The sequence below is a fragment of the Podarcis melisellensis genome, assembly GCF_964234715.1.
Source record: "Podarcis melisellensis genome assembly, chromosome: 18".
In the NCBI taxonomy this organism is placed as follows: Eukaryota; Metazoa; Chordata; class Lepidosauria; order Squamata; family Lacertidae; genus Podarcis; species Podarcis melisellensis.
The window spans coordinates 12,363,246-12,377,338 of record NC_138536.1 but is presented as its reverse complement, the minus strand read 5'-3'; the positions used below and the strand labels follow the sequence as shown (position 1 = coordinate 12,377,338).

Sequence of the window (14,093 nt, the reverse complement as noted above, 5' to 3'; positions counted from 1 at the left end):
AATTGCCAGCTGATGTGGAAGTGAGGAGAGCCGATCTTAAAAGATTGGGGGGAGGACACATGGGCTGCCCCTCAATAAAAAAATACATGGCTAACTGAGGTTCTGCCCCCACCCCCCAACAAAAGGCCTGTCCCCACTAGCAAAGGCCTGATCCCTAACAAAAATCCTGGCTACATCTATGGAGAGGGGGAATGAAAAACTGAGAAATAGAGATTGCCAGATCTGCTCAACCCTATGCAATATTTTTCCCACCTGAGGGCAAAGCCTCATAAGGCTACAGTCATAAGGCCATAAGGTTATTATGGTTGGGGGATTTTTATCTAGGGATGTTCTAATATAGCTTGTGGAACAAATTGTAGTTAAATATGCTAGCAAAAGAATAGGTGTTATATGCTTTTGCAAAAATTGCAGTTAAGAAGAACAGCAAAAAGAACAAATCTATGCCTCAGTGAAATAGAGAACATGGCTTTATTGCTAAAAAACCGCATGTAAAGGGGTGAAAACATAATGCCAAATAAGGGTTTGTGGTGTCGCCTCAGAATCCCTTGAGAAAGCAAGAAAACCAGATGGCGCACAGCAAATTCTGGAGCTCAATGGCTCCCCCTTCTTCGAATTCTGTCCTGCCTGAAAGACTCGCTCCTCCTTCGCCTACAATGTTCGCAGAACCGCGCCTCCCCGTCGCCCCGGAACCAAAATGCGCGGGGTCTCGTTGCCTGGACGGACGGCCTGGAAGCGAAGGACAATGCATCGCACGCACGCACGTACGCTGTACGCTCTAGGAGGAAGAGATTCGGTGATCGGAGGCTTCGGGCCTTCTGACGGACAGACACCGGGCGCCAATCGGAAAGCGCCGGAGAGGACTCGCTTGCAGCCAATCGCAGGCGGGAAGAGGCGGGGCGGAGCGCAGAGATCCCGGCGAGGCTGAAGCGGCGAGATGTCGGAGAGGAAAGTGTTAAATGTGAGTGGAAGGGGGCTGTGACGTCAGCGGTCAGCTCTGGGGTCTCCCTCGCAGGGGGGTTGTGAAGATGAAAAGATGAGGGGACCCCCAAGGGAGGCTTGGCTGGGGGGGCAGGCCTGGGGGGGATCCCGGGGCCCCGAGAGGGAGGGGGCTGGGAAGGAGGGGAAGAGAGAGAGAGGGAGCCAGGACAGAATCGGGCCCCGGGGAGGGAGGGGGACACTGGACCTGGGGGTCCCTTCCAACTCTGGGATTCCAGTGGCCCCTTGGTTCTCAGACTTGATCCCTTCCGGAAGTCCATTCCAAAACCAAAGCGTTCCAGAACCAAGGCGCGCTTTCCCCGCCCCTGTTCCCCTTCTCCCATTGATCCATAAAAGGAAAGCAATAACCAATATACTGTACAATAAATAAGGCAGCATTGTATATGATAAAAAATGAGGGGGGAAATTCTTACTGATGACGGTCATTGTTTGGATGGGGGGCTTTTATCCATTTCCGCAGTCACACAATCAATCAATCAATCAATGAGGAGCTGAACTGGGTGCCACACAGTCACAAAAACCAATGAACCGAAAAAGCCACAAAAACACAAAATAAATAACAAAAACAAAAGCGCCAAACTTAATCCGTTCCAGAAGTCCGTTTGACTTCCAAAATGTTCAAAAACCAAGGCGCAGCTTCTGATTGGCACGGGCGCCCCTGAAACAATAGCCAACAGCCGCAGCAGACGTTAGGCTTCCAAAAAACGTTCAAAAACCGGAACACTTCCCAAGGCATTTGGGAACCAAGTTACCACTGCATATGGCTCTGTGTTATTGGATAGAGAGACAAGCAGATAAAAGGCTTCTGTGTGGCTGGAGGGATGAAGAGGAGAGGTGGGGGGGGGATTGGGAAACAGCGGGGCTGGCAGTCAGTTAATGGGGAGGCCCTGGTTGGGGTGGGGGAGAGAAACCTACCTCGCAGGACTGGGGCACTTTGACTGATTGATTGATTTGAATCTGGGTTGCTACTTCACTGGCTTTTCTGTGTTCATAAACCCAAATTCAAAGCTTAGGATAGACCCTCTTTGAGACCCTGATGAGCCAGCCAGACAATGCCGGGTTATTCATTTGTATTTTATTTTATTTATAAAATATATTCAACTTGACTATAAGAACAAACAAGCCTCAAAGTGTTTTACAAACAACAAAGCAGTAAAACTGACAGAAAAAAACCACAAAAATGTGCAAAAGTTAAAATACTAAAACAGATTCAGATAGCCTCCACTTTCTCTGTGTCCTTATAGCATTTACATCTCATTTCCCTAAGAGATCTGGTTCTTCCAACCCGCATCCTATATCATTTATTACTGCTTTTACATCACTCCTTTCCTCCAAGGGGCTCAAGGCGGCATACTGATTTGCCCCCTCCCTCCCTTCCCATGCTATCCCCTGAGGAAGATTAGGCTGTTGGCATCAGCACTGTGTTACCAGCACAGAAATGACCTCTCCAAGGAAAAAGTGTAGGCTGTGAGTCTGGAGGTCCTGGGCTGGGTCCAAAGGAGAGCAGAGCAGCAGGAGTTGCTGGAAGGAGGAGTACAAGGCACAATCCATGTGCCTTAGGCACTTGTGAATTTGTGTAGGGATTACTCCTGAGCCTTTTCTTCTCCTGAAGATGCCCCACAAGGCAGCAGAAGTTTAGAACCAGGATTTTTCTTCTCCCAGATGGGCTCCCTTCCAGCAACTCCTGCAGCCCGGCTGGTGCCCAATGTCTTGCTCTGCTTTCCTTCGGACCACATCAGCCAGGCAGGGAGGGGGGTCTTGTCATCTGGGCAGCCCAGGACCCCCATACCCACAGCCCAAGCTTGTGCCCCGGGGAGATCACCTGGGTGCTGCTAATGCAGCAAAAACAATGCAGGAGGTAGCAGTTGCAAGTCAGCAGACTCTTCAGCCATGGCAGGCGCTGTGATTCTCCAGCAGTTTGACTTCACCCCTGGAGGCACAATCTATTATCTCTCCAGACAGACGGATGTCAACACATGTGACATCAGGTGCGAGGCAGGTAGAGAGATGGTTTTCAATATACAACCAGGAGCCTTGAAGTGCACTCCCAGTTGGCAAGGGAAATCTGGCTTCCTCAACTCCCTTGCTCCTCCAACACCAGTGTTGGTGCTTTTGAAGACACCGTGTGGTCAACTGGTGAGCAGATTTCTCAAGCAGACCCAAAAAGGTTCACCACTCCTTGCTGCAAGAGAGAACAAAGAGCCCAAGTTCATTGTGTCAGTTTCATGTCAGAGGAGCAAATTTCAGCCAGTCTCTCCAGGGCTGGGAAATTGGTATAGACAAATAAATAAGGAGCTTGAAAAGCAAATTGACCAGGGAAGCTTGCGGAATAGAGAATTGGCTGGCCCTGTCTCATTTGGGATGGGGTTTGTGCTAAGTTGCTTAGTAGGTTTTTTTGTGCTACTGGAAAACAGATGTGGTTTTGTGACCACCAACTCCTGGGCGCTGCCAAAGCCTGCATGAGAACGATCTGCTCTTTCACCTGACCCATCTTTTTCCCTTGTGTCCTAGAAATACTACCCTCCAGACTTTGATCCATCTAAGATCCCCAAGCTTAAACTTCCAAAGGACAGGCAGTATGTGGTCCGACTGATGGCACCTTTCAACATGCGGTAAGGAAGAATGTTGCGTGAGACCCTTTCCCCCGCCCCTGAGAATTTTTGGGCCTTATTGACTCAGTTACATCGCCAGAGCTTTCTGTGTGAAATGATTTAGTTGTGTGGAACCTAAAAAGATTTCATTTGAGATATAATAACGAAGAATAATGTGAACATGAGAATTGAGATTACAGTTTCTGGTCTAATAATAATAATAATGATTAACAATAATAATTGATTACTTATACCCCACTCATCTGGCCAGACCTCCCCAGCCACTCTGGGCGGCTTCCAACAGGATATTAAAAACACAATAAAACATCAGACATTAAAAACTTTCCTAAACAGGGAAGTAATACAGCAATCTGTGCAGATTATGTTTTCTTGTACCTTATTACATCAATATACATACAGTACTGCATTTTTCAGTGAAAACATTGCCAGGCTCTCTTCTTTCCCTTACTCTTACCATACTTGTATGTTTAACCATATTAACAATATCCTAGACTTAGTTACCTATTCCTCCAAAGCTGGTATTCTTAATTTTTTTACCCCCAATATTAAGTAATAGTCATCCTAGCATCTGGCCACCCAGAAACCCCAATGGGAGTCATTGATATAAGAAGAAGCAACTGTTTAAACTGTCTAGGTGCAAGACCTGTGGCGAGTACATCTACAAAGGAAAGAAGTTCAACGCCCGGAAGGAGACGGTCCAGAATGAGTCTTACCTGGGGCTTCCCATCTTCCGGTTTTATATCAAATGCACCCGCTGCCTGGCAGAAATCACCTTCAAGGTACGAGCTGTCTTCATCCTTCTTTTTCCCCAGTGCAGCTGAAAAACAAATAATGGAAAGACACCATTTGATGCATCAATGCAATAGCAAATTGGAAACACCGGTCAGTGGGAAAGCATTCTGCACCAACTGCAGGTTCTGGGTCAAGCACAAGGGAACCCCCAAACTGAGTGGCATTGCAGTGATCCAGCCTTGAGGTAACCAGCGCATGATGGAGAAGAAAGCCCTTGTCCTTGAGGTGTGTTGATCCTGCATTTCTTAGCACAGGGTAATTACAGGTATCTCCCCACATATGCAGAGGTTGCATTCTGGGCTCCTGCAGATAAGCAAACACCCTCTCTGCTGCTCTCTTTCCAATCTGGACCAAAAATACTGTATCCAGAAATTGTGGATAATTAGAATTGAAGCTCTGGGGCCTGCAGGAGGCAGGGAGGCTGAGCGGTTTAAACAAAGCCCCACTGTGTCTCCAGACTTTTTGTGGCTTCCTCCACTCTCACTGACATTCTCTTCAGGCTCTGGGGAGGGTCTCCTTGCAAGCCACATGGACTCTCCAGCGCTCTCCTGCCATTTCCAGCTTTGAATCAAACTATTTATTTCCCTGTACCGCTTGTATATGCAGTTGCGTGTGAGTTAATCGCGCGTAAGTGGAAGGACACCTGTAGAGCCAAGAGAATTGGCTTCGTGATTCTGCCTCCCTGCTATGCATCCTAAATAAATTGCCAGAGTTTGATTATTTGTGTTCCTTTAGCTAAGCATGGCTCAAGACAGCTTGGGCAAATAAAGTTTTTTGTTTAGTAAGAACGTAACAAGAGTCCTGCTGGGTCAGACCCCAAAGGTCCCTCATCTATTCCAGCAGCTTTCTTTCCTCAGTGGACAAACAGATGAGGGCTTGAAGGCCAGAGCCTCTCCTGCTGCGAAGAACGAAGCAGCAGCTGCGGGATCAGGCTTAGCCCAGCATGCTGTCCTCACAGTGGCCAGCCGTGCACTCATGGTGCGCTCCCTGACTAGCAGTCGTGCGCAGGGCAGGAGCAACTTGGCCTATGGGTCTCCCACTAAAATAGCTCCCTCTTGCTTCCTGTGTCCCCGTCAGACAGACCCCGAGAACACAGACTACGCCATGGAGCACGGGGCCACACGGAACTTCCAGGCCGAGAAGCTACTGGAGGAAGAGGAGAAGCGCCTGCAGAAAGAGAGAGAGGATGAAGAGCTTAACAACCCAATGAAGGTATTTTCCACCAGTCCCACGAGGGAAACCTTCCCTTTCATTTAAGCTCCTCTTCATTAATTTCTGTAGGTTGCTTTGAGTTAATTTGGTTAAACTAGTTAGTTTAATTGAGTGAGTGTAAGAATAACAAAGTAATAAAAACATATGTTCCTGCTTTACCCCTAAGGTTTTGGAGAACAGGACCAAGGACTCCAAGCTGGAGATGGAAGTTCTGGAGAACCTCCAGGAGCTGAAGGAGCTGAACCAGCGCCAGGCCCACGTGGACTTTGAGTCCATGCTGCAGCAGTACAAAGACTATGAGGAGCAGCAGAAAGAGCGGGAGCTGGAGGAGGACGAGCAGGAGACAAAGTGAGAGCCAGGGCTGCCTCACATACACCAAAGCGTGTGTGTGAATGTTTTATTGCTAACTAGGGGCTGCTCCCCCCCCCCCCCGCTTGCTTTCCTTGCCTAACCCTCTCCTTCCCCTTAGAGCTTGCCAGAAGCAGGATGATGTTTATTTATACCCTGCCCACTGGCTGGGTTTCCCCAGTCACTCTGGACGGCTTACAGCATATATAAAAACTTAATAAAACTGCCCCCTCCCCCGCTTATCATTTCCCCTGCCAGGCCTGCCCCCACGTTGGAGGTGCAGGTGAGAAGGGCAGGGAGAACTGCAAAAAGCTTAAACCTTCTCAGGCCTTCCCCGGCCATCTTGCCATCTCTTCTGGCAGTCTTGTTCCTTCCTGTGCTCCTCCTCCTGATGGAACAGCTCTTCTTCCTAATTTGCTGGGTGGTGGTAGCAGCAGCAGGAGCAGGTCCCTGAGCTGGCCTGGGAGGAGGGAGGTGGCTAACAGTAGCAGCACCAGCCAGTTGTGTTGCTGGTCAGCTAGACAAACTGGATCCTGGAGGCAGGGGCCCTGGCACTGGGAGACTGAGAAGCCAATGGAGTTTGTGGACAGCTGCAGCCCATCTGCAGTTTGCCTGGGCTTCCTATCCGCTGCTTCCTGTCACACTGTCAGTCAGGGTTTCCCAGACTTGGATCTCCAGCTGCTTCTGGACTGCGATTCCCATAATCCCAGACCACTGGTCCTGCTGACTAGGGATGATGGGAGTTGAGACCCAAGTTTGGGAAGCCCTGCTGTAGCTCATCGCGCCACCTGCCTGTGGCCAGCTAGCTAGCAGCATGCCTACATTTTTACATGTTTATTACATAGTAAAATTTAGAATTGCTTTCCACCCCTACTCCCTGAACCCTGGTTTCCTTTTGACAAAATCTTTCCCTTAGAGCAGCTAGCAGCAATCTGAAATTTTGGGGCACAATGAGCTAACCTGCTACATTCCTGTGTTCTGCCTGCTTGTATATCGCCCTGCCAGAACTATGCTGGAACAAGCTCAGAGCAGGAGGCTGCTGCAAGACTCTGATTCAGAGGACGAGGACTCTGCTTCACGTCCTGCTAAGCCGTTTGCAAAAGCGAAGCCTACAGACATCCTGCAAGAGGTATTGTGCGGAGAGGACTGTCCCACCACAGACAGGTGCATCCCTGAGATGCCAGCTGCCTTGAGCGACGTACCCCCACCCCACCCCCTGAGCCCCAGGTCATTGGTCTTGTCTCAATTGCATTGCTAGTGATGAGTTCAAACTTGGCACCCTCTGCCTGCCCACACCATGCAAAAGGGAATTCCCCTCCCAATCTCGGGCATCACCTTGATTTTAGGGTGTGTTTACAGCAGCAGGAGGGACGCGGGTGGCGCTGTGGGTAAAACCTCAGTGCCTAGGGCTTGCTGATCGCATGGTCGGCGGTTCGAATCCCCGTGGCGGGGTGAGCTCCCGTCGTTCGGTCCCAGGTCCTGCTCACCCAGCAGTTCGAAAGCACTCCTAAGTGCAAGTAGATAAATACCGCTTTCTAGCGGGAAGGTAAATGGCGTTTCCGTGTGCTACGCTGATGCCGGCTCGCCAGAGCAGCTTCGTCACGCTGGCCACGTGACCCGGAAGTGTCTCCGGACAGCGCTGGCCCCCGGCCTCTTAAGTGAGATGGGCGCACAACCCTAGAGTCGGACACGACTGGCCTGTACAGGCAGGGGTACCTTTACCTTTTACAGCAGGAGGAGGAAAACAGCTAGATCATGACTGTTGAAGCAGATGCAGCCAGAATAGTGTGGATTGCTGAACAATAGCTACATCTTTATGCGTGGTCTGGAGGCTCCATCTGGTGGAAAACACTGCAGCTGGAGTGTTGATGGGGACAGACTCAGGTGCCCAAAATCTTGCACTGGCTGCCTCTTCATTACCAGGCCAGGTGGAAGGTTCCTGTATTAATTTACACGGCCTTTAACAATTTGAGTCTAATAATAATAACAATAATAATAATAATAATAATTATTATTATTATTATTATTATTATTATTATTATTATTATTATTATTATTTTATTATTTATACCCTGCCCATCTGGCTGGGTTTCCCCAGCCACTCTGGGCGGCTTCCAACCGAATATTAAAAACAATACAGAATCAAACATTAAAAACTTCCCTAAACAGGGCTGCCTTCAGTTGTCTTTTAAAAGTAAAATAGTTGCTTATTGCCTTGACATCTGATGGGAGGGCGTTCCACAGGGCAGGCGCCACTACCGAGAAGGCCCTCTGCCTGGTTCCCTGTAACTTCACTTCTCGCAGCAAGGGAACTGCCAGAAGGCCCTCGGAGCTGGACCTCAGTGTCTGGGCTGGACGATGGGGGTGGAGACGCTCCTTCAGGTATACAGGACCGAGGCCGTTTAGGGCTTTCAAGGTCAGCACCAACACTTTGAATTGTGCTTGGAAATGTCCTGGGGTTTCCCAGTGCCTCCAGGTGCGCCTCATGAGACTGTGTTAGTGGTCTCCCTTGACACAGATGCTTGGCTTGGATCCGCCAGGAGCCCAGGCACCCATAAGCACATAAAAAGACACAAGGAGGATCCGAGCTCAAGAGCACTCTCCTCTCTTGCCGTTTCCAGCAATGGGATCTGTATTGGGGGCCCAATCTTACGGGAACTTCCAGTTGAGGTTTTGAACTTCCAGCACTTACTGAAGGCTTTTCATTCCATCAGGAACTTCAGTCACATTCAGATTTTATAGTTTACATTTTTGATCTTACTGCATTGGGCATCTGGTCCAGTGCTTAGAGCCAGCTGTGACAAAACATTACAGTGGTGCCCCGCAAGACGAATGCCTCGCAAGACGAAAAACCCGCAAGACGAAAGGGTTTTTCGGTTTTTGCGACGCTTCGCTAGACGATTTTCCCTATGGGCTTGCTTCGCAAGACGAAAGCCCATAGGGAAATCTCGGGGACCTCTTTTAAATGCTGGCGGTGGGGACAAAGCCTTTCGCCCCCGCCGGCCTTCCTGGACCTCTTCTGAAGTCCGGAGGGGGGGAAAAGGCTTTGCTCCCCACCGCCAGGTCCAGGACCTCTTCTGAAGGCTGGCGGGGGGCAAAGGTCTTTGCTCCCCCCTGCCTGCCTTCCCGGGAGAGCGGAAAAGGCAGCGCTGCCTTCCCGCTCTCCCGGAAAGGCAGGCAGGGGGGAGCAAAGACTTTTGCCCCCCGCCAGCCTTCAGAAGAGGTCGGGGGACAGACTGTCCCCGGACCTGGTCTGAAGGCGGTTTCCATAGGAACGCATTAATTGATTTTTAATGCATTCCTATGGGAAACCGTGCTTCGCAAGACGAAAAACTCGCAAGACGAAAAGACTTGCGGAACGAATTAATTTCGTCTTGCGAGGCACCACTGTATTGAATTGTCGAAATAAATAAATGACCTCCCATCATTGGCTGTGCTTGCTGGGGGTGTTGGGAGTTGTAGTTCAGTGATACCTGGCAGAGTAGAGGCTCCCCTGCACCTGGTGCATTCAGTGATTCTCTGGGTGGAAGTAAACAAAGATGACTTACTATTCATGCATAATTTTAAAGTTTATGTTTGTGCAAACCACAATTGCAGAGTTGAGCAGATAGGTTGCGGGAGTGGTTAGCCTTTTAACCCCCAGCGTGCAACTCAGCATCTTATTGTTCTCCCCTGTCCCATCCCGCCCCCGGCCTCATCTCAGGACTCGGAGCCTCAAGCAAAGAAGCTGAAGGTGGAAAGCTGGGAGATGAGCATCGGGAAACTCTCAAGCAAGGTCAAACTGTCTGGGCTGGTGACTGCCAAGAGGAAGCCAGTTAGGAGTGCGGCCAATGGAGCAGACAGTGGAGATGCACCGCCAGGCGCAGGTAACGGAGGGGGTGGAGAGCTTAAAAGTATCTCTCTCTCTCTCTCTCTCTCTCTCTCTCTCTCTCTCTCTCACACACACACACACACACACACACACACACACACACACAAAAACACAAAAACACAAACACACACACAAAAATAGCCATGTCAACTAGTTCCTTTATTAGGCTGACCAAAGTGTTACAAAATAGTGGGCAAGGTTTTCGGGTTCTCTTCCATCAGATTTGATGGTAAACTTAGGTTCTAGGGAGTAGGGTAGGAATAATTGACTGGTGTCAAAACCCTAAGACCCTGCATTTCATCACAGTTGTGGGTGGAAGCCGCAGAAGCTAAGATAAGCTTTTGTTAGCTGCTTCGCAGTTTTTACATTGCCCCAAGGACTAATGGGATGATGATAATAATAGTAACTTTATTATTTGTACCCCTGCCACTCAAGGCAGCTTCCAACAAATATAAAAGCATAACAAAACATCAAACATTAAAAACTTCCCAATACAGGGTTGCCTTCAGTTGTCTTCTAAAAGTCATTTAGTTATTTGTCTCCTTGACATCTGATGGGAGGGTGTTCCACAGGGCAGACGCCACTACCAAGATAGCCCTCTGCCTGGTTCCCTGTAACTTCTTTTATCCCAGGGAAGGGAACCCCCAAAAGACCCTCGGAGGCTGAACAATGAGGGTGGAGATGCTCCTTCAGGTATACAGGGCCGAAGCCGTTTAGGGCTTTAAAGGTCAGCACCAACACTTTGAATTGTGCTTGGAAATGTACTGGGATCAATGTAGATCCTTTAGGACTGGTGTTATATGATCCCATCAGCCGCTCCCAGTCACCAGTCTAGCAGCTGCTTTCTGGATTAGTTGTAGTTTCTGAGTTGCCTTCCAAGGTAGTCCCACGTAGAGCGCGTGGCAGTAGTCTTACATGGCTTTCCTGCTAGATCAGGCCAGTGGCCCCTTAGTCCAGCCTCATGTTCTCCCAGTGGCCCCCCCAGATCCCCAAAGGGAAATCCGCAAGGAGGATTTGAGCTCAAGTGTCGTGTCCCCAGCTGTGGTTTCCAGCAACTGGCATTCAGAAGCATTGCTGGCTCTGACTCTGGAAGTGGAGGAGAGTCTGTGTGGCTGGCAGCCGTTGAGAGTCATGAATTAGTCTAAGCCTCTTTTAAAGCCACCCAACTTGGTAGCCCTCCCTGCCATCTTGTGCCATCTAGCTCTGCGCTGCGCCAAGAAGCTCTTCCTTCAGCTGTCCTGAATCTTCCAATCTTCAGCTTCATTGGATGTCCATTGAATGTTCCAATATTACGAGAGAGAGGGGAAATGTCTCTCTGCCTTTTTTGTGAACCGACAACGTCCCAAATGCTGCAACCTTTCCTTCCAGGAGAGTTACTCCATCTCCTTTATATATTTGGTGGCCCTATTTGGAAGCTTTTCAAATTCTACAACCTCCTTTCTGAGGATACCGGAACTGTACACAGCATTCCCAAGGTGGTTGCACCATAGATTTGATAATGGCCTCATGATGCTGGCAGTTCTTGTTTCCTGTTGCTGAACTGCAGCTCCCACCATCCCTGACTGTTGAGCATGCTGGCTGTTGGAGCTGCTGGAAGTTGGAGTCCAGCAGCATCTGGAGGATCCCCATCCCTGATCTAGAATATACTTTGAGGTCTCTGCCTCCCCAGCTTGTGCAAAACGTCCAACCTTTGCTTCTGTTTTGGCTGTTTCCAGGTGCTGGGAGTACAAGCAGCCCCTCTGGGGGGGCCTCTCTGGCTTCCGTCCCCAAAGCAGGTGCTTCCTCCCTTAGCCTTCTGGGAGCCTATTCTGACAGCGAGGACAGCAAGAGCGACTGAGCGCCACAGGAGAGTGACAGCCCCCAAGCTTCACACAATACTTCCCTGGTAGTTGGTCTCCCTACACGGTGGTATCTCGTCCACCCGCACACCAAACCACCTGCAGATGTTTTTTCCTCTGTGGAATCTTTTCCCCACCAGCTGCAACATTTGCCTTGGGCTTCTCCTCCCGATGTGACTTGGGCATCCGCTAACAGGTCTCCTTTCTGCCACCTCCAGACCGTGAGTCAGACAGGCCAGCCTCCGCCTGGATTCCTGTGGTGGTTTGGTACAGAGAAAGCAAAGCTTGAAGGGCCCTCTGCAGAGCAGCCCCGGGAGAGTGCTGAAGCCCCAGGCCAGGGAAGTTCCCTCTCTGCTCTTCTCTGCAGTCCTCCTTTACCAGACCACAGCTGGTTCCTTCCAGAGGAGCAGGACCCCGAATGCAAGGGGGCCGGCTAGTGAACAGCCAACATGGGGGGAAATAGGACTTTTGCGACCCCAACCAGCACAAGAAGTGGGGGGCCATTGCTTTGTTTGTTGAAGATCCAAGTTGACAGAGCCACGTTCCGTCCCCTGCTCTCTAATGGACATTTTCAAAAACCAGAAGCCTAGCACAGTGTGTGGGTGTCATCCATCCACCATTTTGAATTTGGCAATGAAAGAAGAACAGCCTGTTCTCATCCCCACAAACACAAATAGATGTCTGCCGTTTTGATAACGACTTGGAAGGAAATGGGGGGAGGGGCTTACCAGATTTGTTCATGCTAATCTGTTTGCATGTGGTCAGACGGGACATGAGATTAAGCACACCTTGCGTGCTCAGGTTTTATTCATCTTAAGTAGCAGCTACTCAAGGGTTCTAGGCATTCTAGACTGGGCTGCAGGAGGCAAAGGTTAAGCCCTTTCTCCCCCCCCCCTCCTGAAAACCAAGTTATGTGCTTAACCGCAGGTGGATTGTTTTGTCCTCATCTCCCAAAGTTCTGGGGCTTGTTTAGTAGAATATCCGCCCTTGTCTGCCTGCATCAGTCAAGCTGCCATCAGTGTAACTTAATAAAAGATACAGGTGAAAGTGTGTTCTCTTCCCCCCTTATTAGAGGTTACCGCCCACACACTTCTGCTGCGCCTTTCTGCTTGTGTGGTGGTGAGGCGTTCTCAAAGTAAAGGAAGGATTGAACTCTGATTAATAAGAATACACACAGAAGCTTGAACCAGCAAGACAAGAAAGAAGATTCCACCTAAACATTAGGAAGAACTTCCTGACAGTAAGAGCTGTTCGACAGTGGAATTTGCTGCCAAGGAGTGTGGTGGAGTCTCCTTCTTTGGAGGTCTTTAAGCAGAGGCTTGACAACCATATGTCAGGAGTGCTCTGATGGTGTTTCCTGCTTGGCAGGGGGTTGGACTCATGGCCCTTGTGGTCTCTTCCATCTCTATGATTCTATGATTCTATGACTCTGGGAAGGGTGAGTATAATAATCTCAGTCTCTGTCCCCTGGCCCAGGTCGTTTTATTCACAAAATAACTTTTTACAGAGAGTTCTAAGAACCAATCAGATTTCTTCTGAGCATTTCAACAAACCTCGTGTGGGGACAAAAACTAATTAAGCATGGGGTAAATAAAACAGAACTACAAAGGAGTCCATTTGGAAACCCGGGGAGGTGATAAACAAGCAATGTACATGATAAGAAGGATGGCCAGGAAGACAGCGATCATTATCACCTTCAGGTGAGATCTGTTTCCTGGCCCTAAGATTAACATCCTAAGATTAACATATCAGAAGAGCTACATCAAGGAAACTGCCCACTGTCTTTGATGACCCAGGATGTCTTTGATGACCAAGGCAAGGCAGACACATATTACACAACGGAGTGCGAAAGATCCTGAGTGCCAGGCCAGGCGGGTGGCGGGGAGGCGACTTCAGGGTCCAAGGTCATTTGGCAGAAGGTAAAAGGATGTGGGTGGTGCTGTGGGTTAAACCACAGAGCCTAGGGCTTGCCGATCAGAAGGTTGGCGGTTCGAATCCCCATGACGGGGTGAACTCCTGTTTCTCAGTCCCTGCTCCTGCCAACCTAGCAGTTTGAAAGCACATCAAAGTGCAAGTAGATAAATAGGTACCGCTCCGGTGTGAAGGTAAACGGTGTTTCCGTGCGCTGCTCTGGTTTGCCAAAAGTGGCTTAGTCATGCTGGCCACACAACCCGGAAGCTGTACACCGGCTCCCTCGGCCAGTAAAGCGAGATGAGCGCCACAACCCCAGAGTTGGCCACGACTGGACCTAATGGTCAGGGGTCCCTTTACCTTAAAAGGAAAGCAGGTGGGGGGGGGTTCTGCCTGCTTGAATTGGATCAACCCAATCATGGTTGGAAACCTGTAAGAAGGAGCTGAGCACAAGAGCACCTCTGGCCCCCTGTGGTTTCCTGCAGTGGGTATTCAGAAGCATCGCTGCCTCCA

At 49.7% G+C, this 14,093-nt stretch overlaps 1 protein-coding gene across 1 annotated transcript; it reads left to right on the top strand.

Annotated features, from left to right (window-relative positions):
• The first annotated feature begins 830 nt into the window (after positions 1-830).
• YJU2 (YJU2 splicing factor homolog) lies at positions 831-12,719 on the top strand. Its single transcript, XM_081895809.1, has 8 exons — positions 831-958; positions 3,508-3,608; positions 4,243-4,387; positions 5,478-5,612; positions 5,779-5,960; positions 6,966-7,089; positions 9,664-9,826; positions 11,547-12,719. The coding sequence occupies exons 1-8, from the start codon at positions 935-937 to the stop codon at positions 11,666-11,668; spliced, it is 996 nt and encodes a 331-aa protein (XP_081751935.1). The 5' UTR covers positions 831-934; the 3' UTR covers positions 11,669-12,719.
• The last annotated feature ends 1,374 nt before the right edge of the window (positions 12,720-14,093 follow it).